This window comes from Crotalus tigris, unplaced genomic scaffold (genome assembly GCF_016545835.1).
Source record: "Crotalus tigris isolate CLP2741 ecotype Arizona unplaced genomic scaffold, ASM1654583v1 scf7180000018287.699579, whole genome shotgun sequence".
Taxonomy (NCBI): domain Eukaryota; kingdom Metazoa; phylum Chordata; class Lepidosauria; order Squamata; family Viperidae; genus Crotalus; species Crotalus tigris.
Window position 1 is genome coordinate 408,302 of NW_024096924.1, and position 19,311 is coordinate 427,612.

The 19,311-nt window shown below is 40.7% G+C and overlaps 1 protein-coding gene across 7 annotated transcripts in view; it reads right to left on the bottom strand.

Annotated features, from left to right (window-relative positions):
• The window catches only part of LOC120310748 (partitioning defective 3 homolog), a 449,365-nt gene that overhangs the window by 269,394 nt on the left and 160,660 nt on the right, over positions 1 to 19,311 (bottom strand). For all 7 annotated transcript variants that reach the window (XR_005557452.1, XR_005557451.1, XM_039349526.1 and 4 more), the window contains one exon: positions 2,346 to 2,384. Coding sequence is in view for 5 of the 7 variants with exons in the window: in XM_039349526.1 (XP_039205460.1) it covers positions 2,346 to 2,384 (39 nt within the window). In the remaining 2 variants the exon portion in view is untranslated. The remainder of the gene's footprint in view (positions 1 to 2,345; positions 2,385 to 19,311) is intronic.

The following is a 19,311-nucleotide window of genomic DNA, read 5'->3' on the forward strand; positions in this document are numbered from 1 at the left end:
TTTATTACAGACCATTTGGCTACTAAGGACATTATAATTCTTATTAAAATATTTTCAAAAAGCAAAACCAAAATTATGAACTCCCCTGCTTTAAATTACTTATATAATCGATTAACAATTAGCTCATATGTTAATGAAGATCACCCACAGCTTCAAAATAAATATAATACTCCTTCTTAAATAATTGTGAGTATTTTGGGAACATGTGTCCTGGGACCTAAAAACTGATAACTGGGGATGACAGAAGTTGTAGTTCAGTCTCAAGATTCTTTTGTTTTAATCACTTGTAGAATGTTGGTCAACAAATGATTTTCTGGGAATGGCAGAAGGGTATCAATAAATTCGTTTGGGCCGGGAAAAAACCAAGGGTTAAGTTTAAGATTTTGCAAGATGCCCGAGAAAGAGGAGGACTTAAAGCATCTAACTTGAAATTATACTATGATGCAGCCGCCTTAACTTGGATAAGTGATTGGCTTAATTTAACAAATAAGGATATCTTTGTTCTTGAAGGGTGGGATTTAATGTATGGTTGGCATGCATATTTAATTTTTAATAAGAAAGTGGACCGGGCTTTCAAATCACATATTTTGAGGAGTGCCTTACTTCGAGTTTGGAAAAAGTATTATTATAGGTTAAACTATAAAATACCTATCTGGGGGATTCCTAGACATGCAATTGAGGGGATTTCTAAGGGGATGAACTTTGATAAAATTTCGTAAAAAGAATTATTAACTTGGTCAGGCTCGGATTGGCATTTAAAATCTCTAGATGTATTAAGGCAAGAAAATATTCTACAGTCATGGTTTCAATATTTACAAATAGTGGACAGGTGACTGTAGATAAGAAAGAAGGAATAACACTAGAAGATGGAAATCTGGTTATTCAGATTAAAGATCAGAGTCAGGCCCATATAAAAAGAATTTACAATGCTTTAATAGAATTAGACTCTGAAACAGAATTGGTTAAAGACTGTATGATTAAATGGGCTCAGAATATCCAGGATCCGATCCCATTGGACTTATGGGAGACAATTTGGATTAGAAATGTTAAATTTACACAAGCTCAAAATTTGAGGGAAAATTTTTATAAAATGTTTTACAGATGGCATTTAGATCCTAAAAAATTATCTTGTATGTATCCAAATTTACAACCCAAATGTTGGAGATGTGGTAATATGGATGCGACATATTTTCATGTTTGGTGGAATTGTAAAAAGGTAAAGGCTTTTTGGATTATGATTTGGTGGAACATTCAAAAGATTTTTAAAAGGAAGATAAAGTTCACCCCTCAATTATTCCTATTGGGTATCTTTGTGGATTTAAATGACAAAGAAACTACTTTAATGTTGAATTTATTAACTGCAGCAAGGTTATTAGTAGGCTCGTATTGGAAGAAGGACTCGTTGCCTACTTTAGAAGAATGGATATTTAAAGTTTCTAACTTTGCAGAAATGGCAAAAATTTCTGCTTATTTGAAGGATCATACACAAGAAAGATATATTATTGTATGGAGAAGATGGATAGATTATATTCAGAAAAAATATGGGACTATAAAGTTTCATTTATTTTATGAGTAAATTTTATAGTAACTGTTGTAGAGATTTGTTAATATGACTTAATTTAAGAGGAGTTAAAGGTTAAGTATGATGTTTTTTTCTTTTTTTCTTTTTTCTTTTTTCTTTTCTTTTTTTATTATTGTTAACCTTCTTATTAATAACTCTGTACTCTGCTCTGGGAAGCGAAGGGGGGAGGGTTGATGGTGGGTGGTGGGTGAGTGGGTGGGTAATGATAATATAGTCATGGTAAATGCTTGGGCATTTCCCCTATGCTGCGTTCATGTGTGTGAGAGGGATGAGAAAGGAGGAAGGAGTAGGGAGGAAGTAGGATGGTTAGAGGAGAAGGGGAGGGGAAGAGAGTAGGAGGGGAGGAGAGAAAGAAGAGGGAAGTAGGGAAGGATTAGAGAGGGTGGACGCAGCCTGGGGGGAATGGGCAGGCGGTATTGTATTTTGTATGAATAAATGGAAAATAAAAACTTTTTAATTAAAAAAAATGATTTTCTGGAACTAGAGATAGCATTTTTATCCACATCTAAATTATTTATCTAAATAATGCATTTGAATATACAGATTTGGAACAAGGCCACAAGTTCTAATTCCTAAAATATTGCAGAATATATGTAAGCTACTGTAAATATAGCATGTAACATGAAATTAAATTTAAAGCTGGAGAGAGCCACCTGCAGTATACATTGTGAACAAAGCTATCTTCCTTTGATAGAGTACGCCAACATTATTAATTCAAAAATCATTGCAACCCTCCTTGACATGTCAAAGACAAAACTCTTACCGTTTCCTTTGGAATTTGTGACTGGCTTTGTTCAGTATTCTAAAAGAAGTGGGAAAAAAATGAAATCAGAACAAGGCTAGAAAAGACATTTGCTTCAAAGGAGGACAAGCAAGCAACCTGATAACCAAAATAATTCATAGCTGTTAATACTAATAAGAAATCTTTCACCAGTGATACTAATCAATTATATTTAAAAGCAGATCTAAAAATTCCAAAATACTGATTAAACAGCCATGTGAGCCCAGCAGAGGAAACTATTTTTAAAAGACAGAAATAAGAATACTCTAGCATTTCTCCCATCTCCTTCCCTTAGGCTGCATAAGGAACAATAGTCGTGTATATATTTAGTGATTTTAATAGATGCAGGTACACTGGAGAGGGAACATTTATGTAATATAGGTAGTCCACCACTTATGACAACAATTGAGCCCAAAATTTCTGTTCTTAAGCAAGACAGTTGTTAAGAAAGCTTTGTTCCATTTTATGCACAAGTGAATCACTGCAGTTGTTAAGTTAGAAACACAGTTAAGAGAATCTAGATCAGTGGTTCTCAACCTTCCCAATGCCGTGACGCCAACCATATGGTCGTAAGTCGAGGACTACCTGTATTTCCCTGTGGGCAAGGCAGGAGGAGGCGTGCACGCTCCGTCTCCTCTCCTGCAGCTGCACACAGGCCGTCGCCCAGCAACCACCTCGGCCGGAAGCGCCGCGCATGCGTGGTGCTGCCCCCTGCGCCGGCCGAGGCGTAGCTGGCAAGCGGCAGCGATGGTGCAGGCCGACCACTGGCTGGGCCATCAGCTGGCCCAGCCCAAGGGAGGTAAGCCACCTGCCAGGCCCCATGTGCGCCAGCAACCCTCCCTGCGCCCGCCGCTGCCCCGCTAGCCTTACCTTGGCCACCGCACGTTCGATGCAGCGGCAGGCAGGCCCAGGTGCTCCTTGACGGCCATGGCACGTGGAAGTGAGGGCGCAGGGCGACCACCAGCTGGGCCACCAGCTGGCCCAGCCCAAGGGAGGTAAGGCACCCGCCGGGCCCCACGCGCGCCAGCAACCCTCCCTGCGCCCGCTGGCCTCCCACCTCCCACCCTTGGCCCTCTTTTACTTACTTTTAGTAATTGATCAGCAGGGAGGGAAGCTTTCCAGAAAGTTCGCCTTGCAGCACCATTTGCAGACTGGGGCTTTTGGCAGGCTCAGCATGGCAGAGACAGCCTGGACAATTCCTATTGGCTTTTGAAAGCCAATAGAATTAGATTCTATTCAAGAGAGTCTATTCTATTGGCTTTTGAAAGCCAGTAGATTCTATTGGCTTTCGAACACCAATAGAATAGAGTCTCTTGTATAGAGTCTATTCTATTGGCTTTTACAAGCCAATAGAATAAGAGGGAGTAGCACAGCTAAAGAAAAGGGGAAAAACAATGGCGGACAGCCTTGTTTGGCGACCCCCGTGAAATGGTCATTCGACCCCAAATAGGGTCGCGACCCACAGGTTGAGAACTGCTGATCTAGATCCTCCACTGTCTTTGCTTGTCAGAAAATCACAAAAGCTGATTACATGATCCCAGGATATTATAACTATCATAAATACCTGTCAGTTGTTAAGCATCTGAGTTTTGATCATGTGACTTTAGGATGCTGCCACAGTTGTAAGGGTGAAAAACATCACTTTTATCAGTGCTGTTATCACTTTGAAAGGTCACTAAATGAATAGTTGTAAATTGAGGACTACCTCTACAGTCTTATGAAACAAATCTCCAAACCAGATCCAACAACCTCAGTACCAAGTGTCCTACAAATTGAAACTTCTGAATGGTATCCCTTTCCAATCTATATTTTGGCTGAATACATATAACATGCCTATTTCAAACACAGGATTAGAATAGCATAATAGTTAAAATGGTTCACTGAATATAATGAAACACAATCTCCCCAACCCTATTTTAGGCTAGCTTAACAACTTCCTTGTACTTTTCTTAAAGAAAATTAGGAGGCCATCATTCTTACAGCACATCACATGAAGACAGAATCATTTGACATAAAGCTGATAATTTTTATAAGTGCAGAAAGAAGTTCAACAACTTATAGTGAGATCAACTTGCAGTGAGATAAAGGAAGAAATGAAATGAAATTTTATAGTGCTTATCTTCACATTTTGGGCTGGTTTTTTAAGCTGAACATCACTATACATTTTTTTTCCTAGCAGATCTCATGCAATTCTATAATGTTTTTTGCATTTTTTGAATTACAAAATGGCTAAGTAATGTCCAACTTTTTATTGAATAATCATGTTTTCAGCAGTTTACTACCTCCCTGCCTTCCATTTGTCCTCAAGAAAAGTCCTTTTCTTCCAATACTGCTTTTTTCAGTCTGGGAAGCATGGGATCTCGGAAGACTTCAGCATATTAGAAAGATGCATAAAATAAAGGAATATAAAGAGTGATATTTTCTGTTATTTCCAGCATTGAAGCCAGCTCAAATGAAATCCATCAAAAGAAATTCAAAGCCATCCTAAGAATAAGATAAGAAAACAGAAGCCTCTTTTACTAGTGAAAGAACCTGAGGGGAAACTACAAGATGGTTTTGTGTGCTGCCTGCATCCCGCAGATGGGGCTTTGCTTGTTTGTGCAGACCAGTTACTGGCATGTTGTGGACCGGTATTGGTCCACAGAATGGGGGTTGGGGAACTCTGGTCTAAAGAAAAGAAGAACTAGGGAAGACATGATAACAGTATTGCAGCATTTGAGGGGCTGCCACAAAGAAGAGGGGGTCACGTTATTCACCAAAGCACCAGAGGACAGGACAAGAAACAATGGTTGGAAACTGACCAAAGGGAGAAGCAACCTGAAAGTAAGGAGAAACTTCCTGACAGTGAGGACAATTAACCAGTGGAATAGCTTGTCTTCAAAAATCATGGGCGTTCCATCACTGGAGATTTTTAAAAACAAGTTAGACAGTCACTTATCTGAGATGGTATAGATTCTCCTGCTTGAGCAGGGGGCTGGATTAGAACACCTTCAAGGTCCCTTCCTATTCTGTTCTATTCTGTTCTGTTCTGTTCTGTTCTGTTCTATTCTATTCTATTCTATTCTATTCTATTCTATTCTATTCTATTCTATTCTATTCTATTCTATTCTATTCTATTCTATTCTATTCTATTCTATTCTACTCTACTCTACTCTACTCTACTCTACTCTACTCTAAAGACAAGGGATGACATGATAGCAGTGTTCCAATATCTCAGGGGCTGCCACAAAGAAGAGGGAGTCAAGCTATTCTCCAAAGCACCTAAAGGCAGGACAAGAAGCAACAGATGGAAACTAACCAAAAAGAGAAGCAACCTAGAACTAAGGAGAAATTTCCTGACAGCTAGAACAATTAACCAGTGGAACAACCTGCCTCCAGAAGCTGTGAATGCTCCAACACTGGAAGTTTTTAAGAAGAGACTGGACAGCCATTTGTTTGAAACGGTATAGGGTTTCCTGCCTGAGCAGAGTGTTCGACTAGATGGCCTCCAAGGTCCCTTACAACATTATTATTATTATTATTATTATTATTATCGATCATCGCACAGTCAGCCAGATGTTCAGACTGGATTTGGCATTTTGTCTACCTATCGAGTCCTTACCCAGGACCTGGGATAGGCAGATGTGGATGTTTGATGGTATTACAGATATCGTCGCAGGATGGAAGCAGTTCCTAATAAGGCCGCCTTTTGCAATTGACTAATAGCAAATTTGTCAATGCCAATGGTGTTCAAGTGGTGCTCCAGTTGTTTTGGGATTGCACCCAAGGAGCCTATGACTATTGGTACTACCCTTGCTTGCTTTTGCCACAGTCTTTCTATTTCTATTTGTAGGTCTTTGTATTTTGTTATCTTCTCCAGTTCTTTCTCTTCTATTCTGCTGTCTCCAGGCACTGCCACGTCCACTATCCAGACTTTTTTGTCTTTCTTATCGACAATTGTTAAGTCTGGGGTGTTATGTTGCAGGTGCTTGTCTGTTTGAATTCTGAAGTCCCAGAGCAGTTTAATTTTATCATTTTCTATGACTTTCTCTATTTTATGATCCCACCAGTTTTTGCTTACAGGCAAATGATATTTTTTGCAGATCTTCCAATGCACCATTGTTGCTACTTTGTCATGCCGCTGCTTGTAATCAGTCTGTGCAATCTTCTTGCAACAGCTTACCAAGTGGTCCACTGTTTCTTCAGCTTCTTTGCATAGGCGGCACTTACTGTCTGTTGCTGTCTTCTCAATTTTGACTTTGTATGCATTTGTCCTTAAGGCTTGGTCTTGTGCAGCCAGAATTAGTCCCTCGGTCTCTTTCTTCAATTTTCCTGCTCTTAGCCATTGCCAGGTTTTATTATTATCTGCTTTCCCAGCTATTTTTTTAATGTATTGGCCATGTAGTGCTTTGTCTTCCCATGCCTCTATTCTGTTCTTCATTTGGTCTTTCTTGTAGGCCAGTTTGGTCTCTCCAGTAGTTAGTAAGCCTTCCTGATATACTAATTTCAGTGCATCTTCATCATTGTTCTTCAGATATTCTTCCAAAGCCATTTTTTCTTCTTCAACCATCTGATGTACTTGTAGCATTCCACGCCCACCTATTTGCCTTGGTAGATAAAGTCTATCAATGTCACTGCGTGGATGAAGGGCATGATTCATTGTCATTATTTTTCTGGTCTGCCTATCCATTGCTTTTAGTTCTGCTTGAGTCCAGTCCACTATTCCAGCTGTGTACCTAATGACTGGGATTGCCCAGGTGTTGATTGCCTTTATGGTATTTCCTCCATTGAGTTTGGATTTTAAGATCTTCTTCACTCTCTTGATGTATTCACCTCTAATCTTTTTCTTGACTTCAGTGTGCTTGATGTTGTCAGCTTGAAGGATACCCAAGTATTTGTAGTACTCTTCCTCATCCAGACTCTTAATGTTATTTTCGTGGGGCATCTTGATTCCTTCAGTTTTCACTATTTTTCCTTGTTTGATAGTAAGTGTGGCACATTTGTCCAAGCCAAACTCCATTACAATATCTTGGCTATATATACGGACAGTGTTGAGCAGCGATTCTATTTCAGATGATGTTTTTCCATACAGCTTCAGATCATCCATATAAAGGAGGTGGGATAGTCTGGCAGATGTTTTTGATGTTTGATAGCCATGTCCTGAGTTATTCAGTATTGTTGACAGAGGAAACAGTGCAATAACAAATAGTAATGGTGATAATGAATCTCCTTGAAATATTCCTCTCTTGATATTAACCTCTCCCAGCTCTCACCATTGATCTGCAACTGTGTCTTCCATTGTGCCATCGATCTTTGCACAAATTTTCTGATGTTTCTACTGACTCCTGTTATTTCTAGGCACTTTATTATCCAATCATGTGGCAGAGAGTCAAATGCCTTTTTGTAGTCAATCCATGCCACATTCAGGTTGGTCTTCCTTCTCTTGCAGTTTTCCAAGATCATTTTGTCTATTAGGAGTTGATCTTTTGTTCCTCTGCTATTGGGGCGGTTTCCTTTCTGCTCAGGTGGAAAGAGATTGTTTTCAACTAGATGCTGTTGTACTGCATCAGCTACCACACCAGTTAGTAATTTGAAAGTTGTTGGTAAGCAGGTAATTGGCCTGTAGTTACCTGGTGTTGCCCCTTTTGCTGGATTTTTCATTATTAGGTAGGTTTTCCCAGTTGTTAGCCACTTTTCAATTTCTCCTCCTTGTAGTATATTGTTGAATGCTTGGCAATGAGTGGGTGTATAACAGTTAGATGTTTCAACCAAAACCCATGCAGTTCATCTTCACCTGGTGCTGACCAATTTTTGATTTTCTTTGCTCTTTTTTCTACCATTTTTGTTGTTATTACTAGTTCTTTCATTTCAACTTCTGTTTTATTTGCATCCACTTCTTTTAACCAAGCTGCATCCTTGTTGTATTTCTTTGGGTTATCCCATACCTGCTTCCAGAATTGCACTGTTTCTTCCTTGTCAGGTACTGACTGATTCCTTGCAGTTTCTCCATTGATGGATTGGTAGAAACGTTTCTGATTGGATTGAAATTGGAGGTTCTGCCTATAGTTTGCAATTCGAGCTTCATATCTACTGATTTTCCTGGCTATAGCTGTTATTTGTTGCTTTATTATTTCCAGTGCTTCCTTGATCTTCCTTGTTTCTAAGTGGTATTTCTTGATTAGGTATTCTTTGGTCTTCTTGTTCTTCAGCTTCTTTTCTTTCATCTGTTCTAGCTTGCTTGCATGTGATCTTAACTTGCTGATCTTATTTTCTAGTCTAACCTTCCATTTTTCTGGTGCACTGTTTGTTTGTTTTTCTTTTTTGTTGATTTTACATCCCAGGTATTCTGTTATAACTGCAGCTGTGCTGTACATTAATTGGTTTGTTTCTTGCAGTGAATTGGTGCTTATACTTGCTATTGCAGTATTTGCATCTTTTAATGCTTGTGCTAGCTGTTTCTTTGGAACAAGCTTCAATGCAGGCAGCCTTATTCTGTTGTTTTTGTGCTGTTCTAGATGCTCAATTATTCTTTGTTTCAATTCTTTTATTTCTTTAGTTAGAGGGTTTTGTTCTTCCTGAGGAAGAGGTGCCTGGTTTCCAAATGAGAACAGTTGTATATCTCTACTGGATTCTTTCACTGCCAACTCCCCCTGGTTTGCCTCTACATTCTGAATTACTTCTTGTAAGGCTTTGATTTCTTTGCCCTGGGTAAACCTTTGCAGTTCGTCCAATTCTGTTTCTGTAAATACTTTATTTCGTGTTATAAATCGGCGTTGATCTGCTAGTCTCTGTTCTGTTATTTCTGATTCTGGATGTTGTTCTTTCCAGAATTGGTGCATTCGTTTTAGATATCCTCTTCTTGTTGGACTTGATCTGTAGTAACAGATCATTATTTCTTTGTTTTCCATCACTGTGTATCTGCGACGGGTAAACACCTTTTCTTCCAGTAGTTCTGCAGCTGCTGGCCCTGGTTGCTCAGCCAACAGTCCTGAGTCCTGTAACCCATTTTTCACCAGATATCCAGGAACTCCAATATCTAGTGCGGACCTTGTTAACCCGGGCGACGTCCGAGCCGGTATGGCATTCTGAAATTTACGTCTCACCATATTTTTTATGGGAGAGACACTCTTTGTCTGACTCCTCTGATGAGACCTGTCCAGTATGGTTGAACCTCTGGCATAGCTCTCATCTTCCTCAGAGTACACAAGCCCCACAACCACGTCAAGGTAGTGCCTCACTGGGGGTTTATTATTATTATTATTATTATTAGGATCATCGCACAGTCAGCCAGATGTTCAGACTGGATTTGGCATTTTGTCTACCTATCGAGTCCTTACCCAGGACCTGGGATAGGCAGATGTGGATGTTTGATGGTATTACAGATATCGTCGCAGGATGGAAGCAGTTCCTAGTAAGGCCGCCTTTTGCAATTGACTAATAGCGAATTTGTCAATGCCAATGGTGTTCAAGTGGTGCTCCAGTTGTTTTGGGATTGCACCCAAGGAGCCTATTACTATTGGTACTACCCTTGCTTGCTTTTGCCACAGTCTTTCTATTTCTATTTGTAGGTCTTTGTATTTTGTTATCTTCTCCAGTTCTTTCTCTTCTATTCTGCTATCTCCAGGCACTGCCACGTCCACTATCCAGACTTTTTTGTCTTTCTTATCGACAATTGTTAAGTCTGGGGTGTTATGTTGCAGGTGCTTGTCTGTTTGAATTCTGAAGTCCCAGAGCACTTTAATTTTATCATTTTCTATGACTTTCTCTATTTTATGATCCCACCAGTTTTTGCTTACAGGCAAATGATATTTTTTGCAGATCTTCCAATGCACCATTGTTGCTACTTTGTCATGCCGCTGCTTGTAATTAGTCTGTGCAATCTTCTTGCAACAGCTTACCAAGTGGTCCACTGTTTCTTCAGCTTCTTTGCATAGGCGGCACTTACTGTCTTTTGCTGTCTTCTCAATTTTGACTTTGTATGCATTTGTCCTTAAGGCTTGGTCTTGTGCAGCCAGAATTAGTCCCTCGGTCTCTTTCTTCAATTTTCCTGCTCTTAGCCATTGCCAGGTTTTATTATTATCTGCTTTCCCAGCTATTTTTTTCATGTATTGGCCATGTAGTGCTTTGTCTTCCCATGCCTCTATTCTGTTCTTCATTTGGTCTTTCTTGTAGGCCAGTTTGGTCTCTCCAGTAGTTAGTAAGCCTTCCTGATATACTAATTTCAGTGCATCTTCATCATTGTTCTTCAGATATTCTTCCAAAGCCATTTTTTCTTCTTCAACCATCTGATGTACTTGTAGCATTCCACGCCCACCTATTTGCCTTGGTAGATAAAGTCTATCAATGTCACTGCGTGGATGAAGGGCATGATTCATTGTCATTATTTTTCTGGTCTGCCTATCCATTGCTTTTAGTTCTGCTTGAGTCCAGTCCACTATTCCAGCTGTGTACCTAATGACTGGGATTGCCCAGGTGTTGATTGCCTTTATGGTATTTCCTCCATTGAGTTTGGACTTTAAGATCTTCTTCACTCTCTTGATGTATTCACCTCTAATCTTTTTCTTGACTTCAGTGTGCTTGATGTTGTCAGCTTGAAGGATACCCAAGTATTTGTAGTACTCTTCCTCATCCAGACTCTTAATGTTATTTTCGTGGGGCATCTTGATTCCTTCAGTTTTCACTATTTTTCCTTGTTTGATAGTAAGTGTGGCACATTTGTCCAAGCCAAACTCCATTATAATATCTTGGCTATATATACGGACAGTGTTAAGCAGCGATTCTATTTCAGATGATGTTTTTCCATACAGCTTCTGATCATCCATGTAAAGGAGGTGGGATGGTCTGGCAGATGTTTTTGATGTTTGATAGCCATGTCCTGAGTTATTCAGTATCGTTGACAGAGGAAACAGTGCAATAACAAATAGTAATGGTGATAATGAATCTCCTTGAAATATTCCTCTCTTGATATTATCCTCTCACAGCTTCTCACCATTGATTTGCAACTGTGTCTTCTATTGTGCCATCGATCTTTGCACAAATTTTCTGATGTTTCTACTGACTCCTGTTATTTCTAGGCACTTTATTATCCAATCATGTGGCAGAGAGTCAAATGCCTTTTTGTAGTCAATCCATGCCACATTCAGGTTGGTCTTCCTTCTCTTGCAGTTTTCCAAGATCATTTTGTCTATTAGGAGTTGATCTTTTGTTCCTCTGCTATTGGGGCGGTTTCCTTTCTGCTCAGGTGGAAAGAGATTGTTTTCAACTAGATGCTGTTGTACTGCATCAGCTACCACACCAGTTAGTAATTTGAAAGTTGTTGGTAAGCAGGTAATTGGCCTGTAGTTGCCTGGTGTTGCCCCTTTTGCTGGATTTTTCATTATTAGGTAGGTTTTCCCAGTTGTTAGCCACTTTTCAATTTCTCCTCCTTGTAGTATATTGTTGAACTGCTTGGAAATGAGTGGGTGTATAACAGTTAGATGTTTCAACCAAAACCCATGCAGTTCATCTTCACCTGGTGCTGACCAATTTTTGATTTTCTTTGCTCTTTTTTCTACCATTTTTGTTGTTATTACTAGTTCTTTCATTTCAACTTCTGTTTTATTTGCATCCACCTCTTTTAACCAAGCCGCATCCTTGTTGTATTTCTTTGGGTTATCCCATATCTGCTTCCAGAACGCACTGTTTCTTCCTTGTCAGGTACTGACTGATTCCTTGCAGTTTCTCCACTGATGGATTGGTAGAAACGTTTCTGATTGGATTGAAATTGGAGGTTCTGCCTATAGTTTGCAATTCGAGCTTCATATCTACTGATTTTCCTGGCTATAGCTGTTATTTGTTGCTTTATTATTTCCAGTGCTTCCTTGATCTTCCTTGTTTCTAAGTGGTATTTCTTGATTAGGTATTCTTTGGTCTTCTTGTTCTTCAGCTTCTTTTCTTTCATCTGTTCTAGCTTCCTTGAATGTGATCTTAACTTGCTGATCTTATTTTCTAGTCTAACCTTCCATTTTTGTGTGCACTGTTTGTTTGTTTTTCTTCTTTGTTGATTTTTCATCCCAGGTATTCAGTTATAACTGCAGCTGTGCTGTACATTAGTTGGTTTGTTTCTTGCAGTGAATTGGTGCTTATACTTGATATTGCAATATTTGCATCTTTTAATGCTTGTGCTAGCTGTTTCTTTGGAACAAGCTTCAATGCAGGTAGCCTTATTCTGTTGTTTTTGTGCTGTTCTAGATGCTCAGTTATTCTTTGTTTCAATTCTTTTTTTTCTTTAGTTAGAGGGTTTTGTTCTTCCTGAGGTAGAGGTGCCTGGTTTCCAAATGAGAACAGTTGTATATCTCTGCTAGATTATTATTATTATTATTATCAATCAACTAAGGAGAAATTTCCTGACAGCTAGAACAATTAACCAGTGGAACAACCTGCCTCCAGAAGCTGTGAATGCTCCAACACTTGAAGTTTTTAAGAAGAGATTGGACAGCCATTTGTTTGAAACGGTATAGGGTTTCCTGCCTGAGCAGGGTGTTCGACTAGATGGCCTCCAAGGTCCCTTACAACTTTATTATTATTATTATTATGGATCATCGCACAGTCAGCCAGATGTTCAGACTGGATTTGGCATTTTGTCTACCTATCGAGTCCTTACCCAGGACCTGGGATAGGCAGATGTGGATGTTTAATGGTATTACAGATATCGTCGCAGGATGGAAGCAGTTCCTAATAAAGCTACCTTTTGCAATTGACTAATAGCGAATTTGTCAATGCCAATGGTGTTCAAATGGTGCTCCAGTTGTTTTGGGATTGCATCCAAGGAGCCTATGACTATTGGTACTACCCTTGCTTGCTTTTGTCACAGTCTTTCTATTTCTATTTGTAGGTCTTTATATTTTGTTATCTTCTCCAGTTCTTTCTCTTCTATTCTGCTGTCTCCAGGCACTGCCATGTCCACTATCCAGAATTTTTTGTCTTTCTTATTGACAATTGTTAAGTCTGGGGTGTTATGTTGCAGGTGCTTGTCTGTTGTTGTTGTTGTTGTTATTATTATTATTATATTTTTCTCTAGTGCAACTTTCGAAGAGTTAATACACTGTTTGAAATTTTATGTATCCCACAACACATTTCAAAATGTCAACAACAATAACTGCAATAGCTTATTTTCTTATATGTATGTATCTTTAATAGAATAGCTGTGGAATCTCAGCACATGTGCTGATAAAAGAAAGTAAGGGAGGGAGGTAAACATTTGGTGGAAGAAAGGAGATGAGGGGAAGGGTGGAAGAAAGAAAGAGTATTTGAGTGAGATGTTTCTATATATTTTGCAAAATTCATGAGGCAGCTTTAGAAATTGCTACTGGTTGAAGTGAAATGTATATGCCTTGCAAAATATGCAACTGTCCCAAAGGTGCTTTTCCAAAAGACAATCGGACTTTCTCAGTTATTTTCTTTGAAAACATTTTGCTTCTCATCCAAGACGTTTCTCCAGTTCCAATGGAATTTTCACATCTCTGTTAAAGACAAACTGTTATTAAACTTTTCCTTCCCCTCCTGATTCTTTAATTTGCTGCGTTCCTGCCATATTTTTTGTCAGCTTACCATTCCATAATAATTAGTTTGATCTTTGTATGCTGCACAGGCCAATGGTTCTAAGTAAAGAACATTCAGGAAACTTGACACATATAATGTATGCATGTCTCTATATATATATCCATTAGGTACCAAGCATGGAATCTCTCTCTCTCTCTCTCTCTCTCTCTCTCTCTCTCTCTCTCTCTCTCTCTCTCTCCACCAATGTGTTCTCTTTTATATTAGTAATAGTAGTAAAGTTGGAAGGGACCTTGGAGGTCATCTAGTCCAACCCCCTGCTCAGGCAGGAAACCCTACACCATTTCAGACAAATGGCTGTCCAGTCTCTTCTTAAAAACTTCCAGTGTTGGAGCATTTACTGCTTCTGGAGGCAGGCTGTTCCACTGATTAATTGTTCTCACTGTCAGGAAGTTTCTCCTTAGTTCTAGTTGCTTCTCTCCTTGATTAGTTTCCACCCGTTGCTTCTTCTCCTGCCTTCAGGTGCTTTGGAAAATAGCTTAATTCCCTCTTCTTTATGGCAGCCCCTGAGATATTGGAATACTGCTATCATGTCCCCCCTTGTCCTTCTCTTCGTTAAACTAGACATACCGAATTCTAGCAACCGTTCCTTATATGTTTTAGCCTCCAGTCCCCTAATCATCTTTGTTTGCTCTTCTCTGTACTCTTTCTAGAGTCTCAACATCTTTTTTACATCGTGGTGACCAAAACTGGATGCAGTATTCCAAGTGTGGCCTTACCAAGGCATTGTAGAGTGGTATTAATACTTCACGTGCTCTTGATTCTATCCCTCTGTTAATGCAGCCTAGCACTGTGTTGGCCTTTTTGGCAGCTGCAGCACACTGCTGGCTCATATTTAAGTGATTGTCTACTCGGACTCCGAGGTCCCTCTCACAGTTACTACTATTGAGCATGGTGCCACCTATGCTGTACTTGTGCATTTGGTTTTTCTTGCCTAAATGCAGAACCTTGCTTTTTTCACCATTGAATTTCATTTTGTTAGTTAGTGCCCAGTGTTCAAGTCTGTCCAGATCCTTCTGTATCTTAATCCTGTCTTCTGGAGTGTTGGCTATTCCTGCCAGCTTGGTGTCGTCTGCAAATTTGATGAGTTCCCCATCTATCCCTTCATCCAAATCATTGATGAAGATGTTGAAGAGTACTGGGCCCAGAACAGAGCTCTGGGGCACCCCACTACACACTTCCCTCCATATAGATGCAGTTCCATTGAGGACCACTCGCTGAGTACGGCCAGTCAGCCAGCTATGGATCCATCTGGTGGTGATTCTGTCTACCCCACATTTTTCTATTTTATCAAGTAGTAGGTTGTGATCTACTTTATCAAATGCCTTACAGGTGCTCACTTACCATTTTCTTGCCTATCTTAACTTGTGTTTCTATTTTGTTTTTTATGGCACTATTTTTGATAGGTTGGTCTGTTTTTTCCCTTTGTGTAAAGACAGATGCAAAAAATGAGTTAAATAGTTCTGCTTTCTCCCTGTTGCTTGTCACCTTCTTGCCACTTCCACCCACTAATGGACCAATCATTTCCTTCACTTTTTTCTTGTTTTTTTACATGTTGAAAGAAGCTTTTTTTGTTATTTTTGACTTTGGTCACAAGCCTTAGTTCATTTTGAGCCTTGGCTTTCCTCACTTCATCTTTGCAAGCTCGGGCTATTTGCTGATATTCTGACTTAGTTATGTTCCCCTCTTTCCACTTTCTATACTTGTCCTTTTTATCTTTCAATTTGTCAGAGAGTTCTTTATGCAGCCATGCTGGTTTCTTTTGAGAGCTGTTATTTTTCCTCTTTGTTGGTATTGTGCTAGACTGTGCTTTTATTATCTCATTTTTCAAAATTTCCCAAGCTTCGTGAGTTGTTTTCCCCTTGAGGATTCTCATCCATGGAATCCTTCCCAAGCCCTCTCTAAGTTTATTGAAATTAGCTCTCTTGAAGTCCAAGACTCTAGTTTGACTGTGTTCTATTGGTTGTGCTTCTATAATGTTGAATTCTAATATTGCATGATCAATTCCTCCCAGGGTTCCTATGGCTTCAACACCGTCTATCATTTCATCTCTGTTAGTGAGAATTAGATCCAAAATGGCTAATCCCCTAGTTCCCTTCTCTACTTTTTGGGAGACAAAGTTGTCTGCTAGGTTTGTCAGGAACCTGTTTGATCTTCCACTTGGTGCAGAGTTTGTCTCCCAGTTGATGTCAGGGTAGTTAAAGTCCCCCATTATTATTGTGATGTGCTTCCTACATACCTTAGTTAGCTGACTAGCAAAAAGTTCATCTATTTCCTCTGTTTGGTTGGGTGGTCTGTAGTATACACCTATGGCAATGTCATTTCCCCCCCCCCTTTTATATTGACCCAAATGCATTCAAGACAGTTTTTATCATTGTTGTGCTCTATTTCTGTGGAGATGTAGTTATTTATTACATAGAGAGCAACTCCACCTCCTCTTTTATTTGGTCTGTTTCTTTTAAATAATTTAAACCCCTCTAGCTGTGTGTTCCATGTGTGCGTTTCATCCCACCATGTTTCCGTAATGGCAACAATATCGTATCTGCCCTCATTAACCTGAATTTCTAGTTCACCCTGTTTGTTGTTCATACTCTGTGCATTGGTGTATAAACATTTGAGTACTTTGTGAGTGGCCCTGTGTTTCCTTTCTACATAACCTGTGTGGTGCCTGAGTTCCCCTATATTCTACATTTATATCTCAATACATTTAGAATATAATATATTTTGAAACTCCTCTCAATCAAGCTTCAGACCTACAACCAAATCTATCAGCTATATTATGAAATGGGAACTTTTAATTAATTTCTGCTTACAATCAAGAGGGAATAATCTTGGATGCTGATAATTACAAGACACAAGGTCGAGAAGTACTTATTCAACATCAACATCATCAGCAGCAGCAACACATCATACAATAACTCTTACCATTTTGAATATTAACCCATTCTCTGCTACTTTCACATGGCATTGTCTAAAATATTGGTCCCTGGAGCCCAAATCAGTGGTGCTGCCGACTGGCAAAATGTGTATAGCAGAGAAAACTTAAAGCACCTGCAGAAAATAAAACCTTGGTTTTTGATCTATGGCTATGCTTAATTCATACTTTAATATCATCAAACCATATCCACACTTTCAGTCCATCAATTCTGAGAAGAATAGAAGGGGCGTTGTCTTACCTGAACGCCTTTTCTCAGCATGAGGAATGTAGACTCCAAGGATGGGTTGATTTAGTCTTCTAGCCTAATCAAACAATCAAAGTTGCCACGCCTCTGCAGGGTCTGACCATGCCCCAGTTTCGAAAGGGCGAAGCGAATGATTGTGTGACGAGATGGCTCCGAACTGCTGACACTAACCTAGCTGCTAGTAATAATCAGGAAGGGGGTGGAGTCTACATTCCTCATGCTGAGAAAAGACGTTGAGGTAAGACAACGCCCCTTCTCCAGCATGTAGAGGAATGTAGACTCCAAGGATGTTACATACCAAAGCCCCTATGATCCCACGGGTGGGAAGCAGGTTGGTTAAGTGTCGGTGCTGAAATGGACCACTTGTTGTAAAACCCGACGGCCAAAAGCGGCCTCCGCGGAAGCAAACTTGTTGAGTTTATATTGGTGAATGAATGGTGAAGGGGACGACCACGTAGCCGCCTTACAGATGTCCCCTATGGATGCCTGAGTCTGCCACACCGCCGATGTGGAAGCGCTATGAGTAGAGTGCGCTGTCAGGTGGCTTGGGACAGGTAAAGAGGAAGCCTGGTAAGATTGAGCGATACAGGCCTTGATCCACCTGGCTATAGTAGAGGAGGAAACCTTCTGTCCTTGGAAGTTGAGTGGAAAGAGACAAACAATGCCTCCGATTTGCGAAAGGAAGCTGGCCTCTTAATGTAATGACGTAATGCCCTACATACATCTAGGTAATGCCACTGCTTTTCTAGTGTGTGAGACAAAAGTTTGGTAGTACAATGTCCCGAGCCCGGTGAAACAGGGTATTCACCTTGGGAATGAATGAGGGATCTAACCTCAGCACCACTCTGTCCTGATAGAAGGTACACAGGTCTTCCCTAACTGAAAGAGCAGCCAGCTCTGACACGCATCTCGCCGATGTGATGGCTACTAGGAAAGCCACCTTGTGGGACAAAATGTGAAGAGAACAAGACCTTATAGGTTCAAAGGGAGACCTAGTGAGTGCCTGCAGAATACGAGGTAGTTCCCAAGATGGATAACTGAGTACTACCGGAGGTCTGGTGTTGGAGACTCCTTTCATAAAGGATCGGACCCTGGGATGATGGGACAATGGAGTGGCGTTGGCACAGGTGAACACCGTGGAAAGAGCGGCCACCTGTCTACGCAAAGTGTTGGGCGCTATGCCTTTATCCATTCCATCCATGAGGGATTCAAGAATCACTGGAATAGTGACAGAAAAGATAGACAATCCCTTACAGGTATACCACTCACAGAAGTTCTTCCAAGTGGCATCATAGATTCGGTTCGTCGCCAGCCGTCTGGAAGCTTGGATCATAGCTATCACCCTTGAAGAGTAAGATCTGCACATCAGGAACTGGCGCTCAGATGCCACACGGCTAGTTGTACCCACTGTGGGTCCGGATGGCATATGGCCACCTGTGTTAGAATTATCCTCTCTGGAGGGATTTGCCAAGGGGGGGCTACAGCGAGGTTCACGAGACCCGCGAACCATGGACGCCTCAGCCAATACGGGGCCAAAAGGATTAGCTCCGCCTGTTCCTGTAACAGCTTCCTGATGACGGCCGGGATCAAGGGAAAGGGTGGAAATGCATATAGAAGGCCCGCCGGCCAAGGCTGCGGAGGGCATCTGCTCCTTCCGAACCCTGGGATGGATACCGAGATAGAAACCAGGGAAGCTGGGTGTTCTTCGGGGATGCAAACAGGTCAACTTTGGGCCGACCAAAACGGTGAGTTATCTCCTGAAAGAGACGGGGATGTAGACGCCACTCTAAATGATCTATCGTAGATCGACTCAGAAAATCTGCCTGGTCGTTTTCCACCCCTGAAATGTGTTCCACCTTTAGGGACAACAGATTCTGTTCCGCCCATGACTCCAGACACTGGGCCTCGGACATTAGAATCCGCGATCGAGGAAAACTCGGCACTGGCTGGTGTCTGTTATTGCGCCTAGGTGGAGCAAACGGTTTGTTGGGATCAGATGGCTCTTTGGGAAGTTGATCATAAATCCATGATCCTGGAGTGTCTTGATTGTCAGTGCCACGTCTGAACAGGCGTTCAGTGCCGAGGATGACTGGATTAGGATATCGTCCAAGTAGCACTGAACGCGGACTGGTATCAACCTGAGCTGTGCGGCGAGAACCGCCAGGATTTTGGTGAAAACCCTTGGAGCA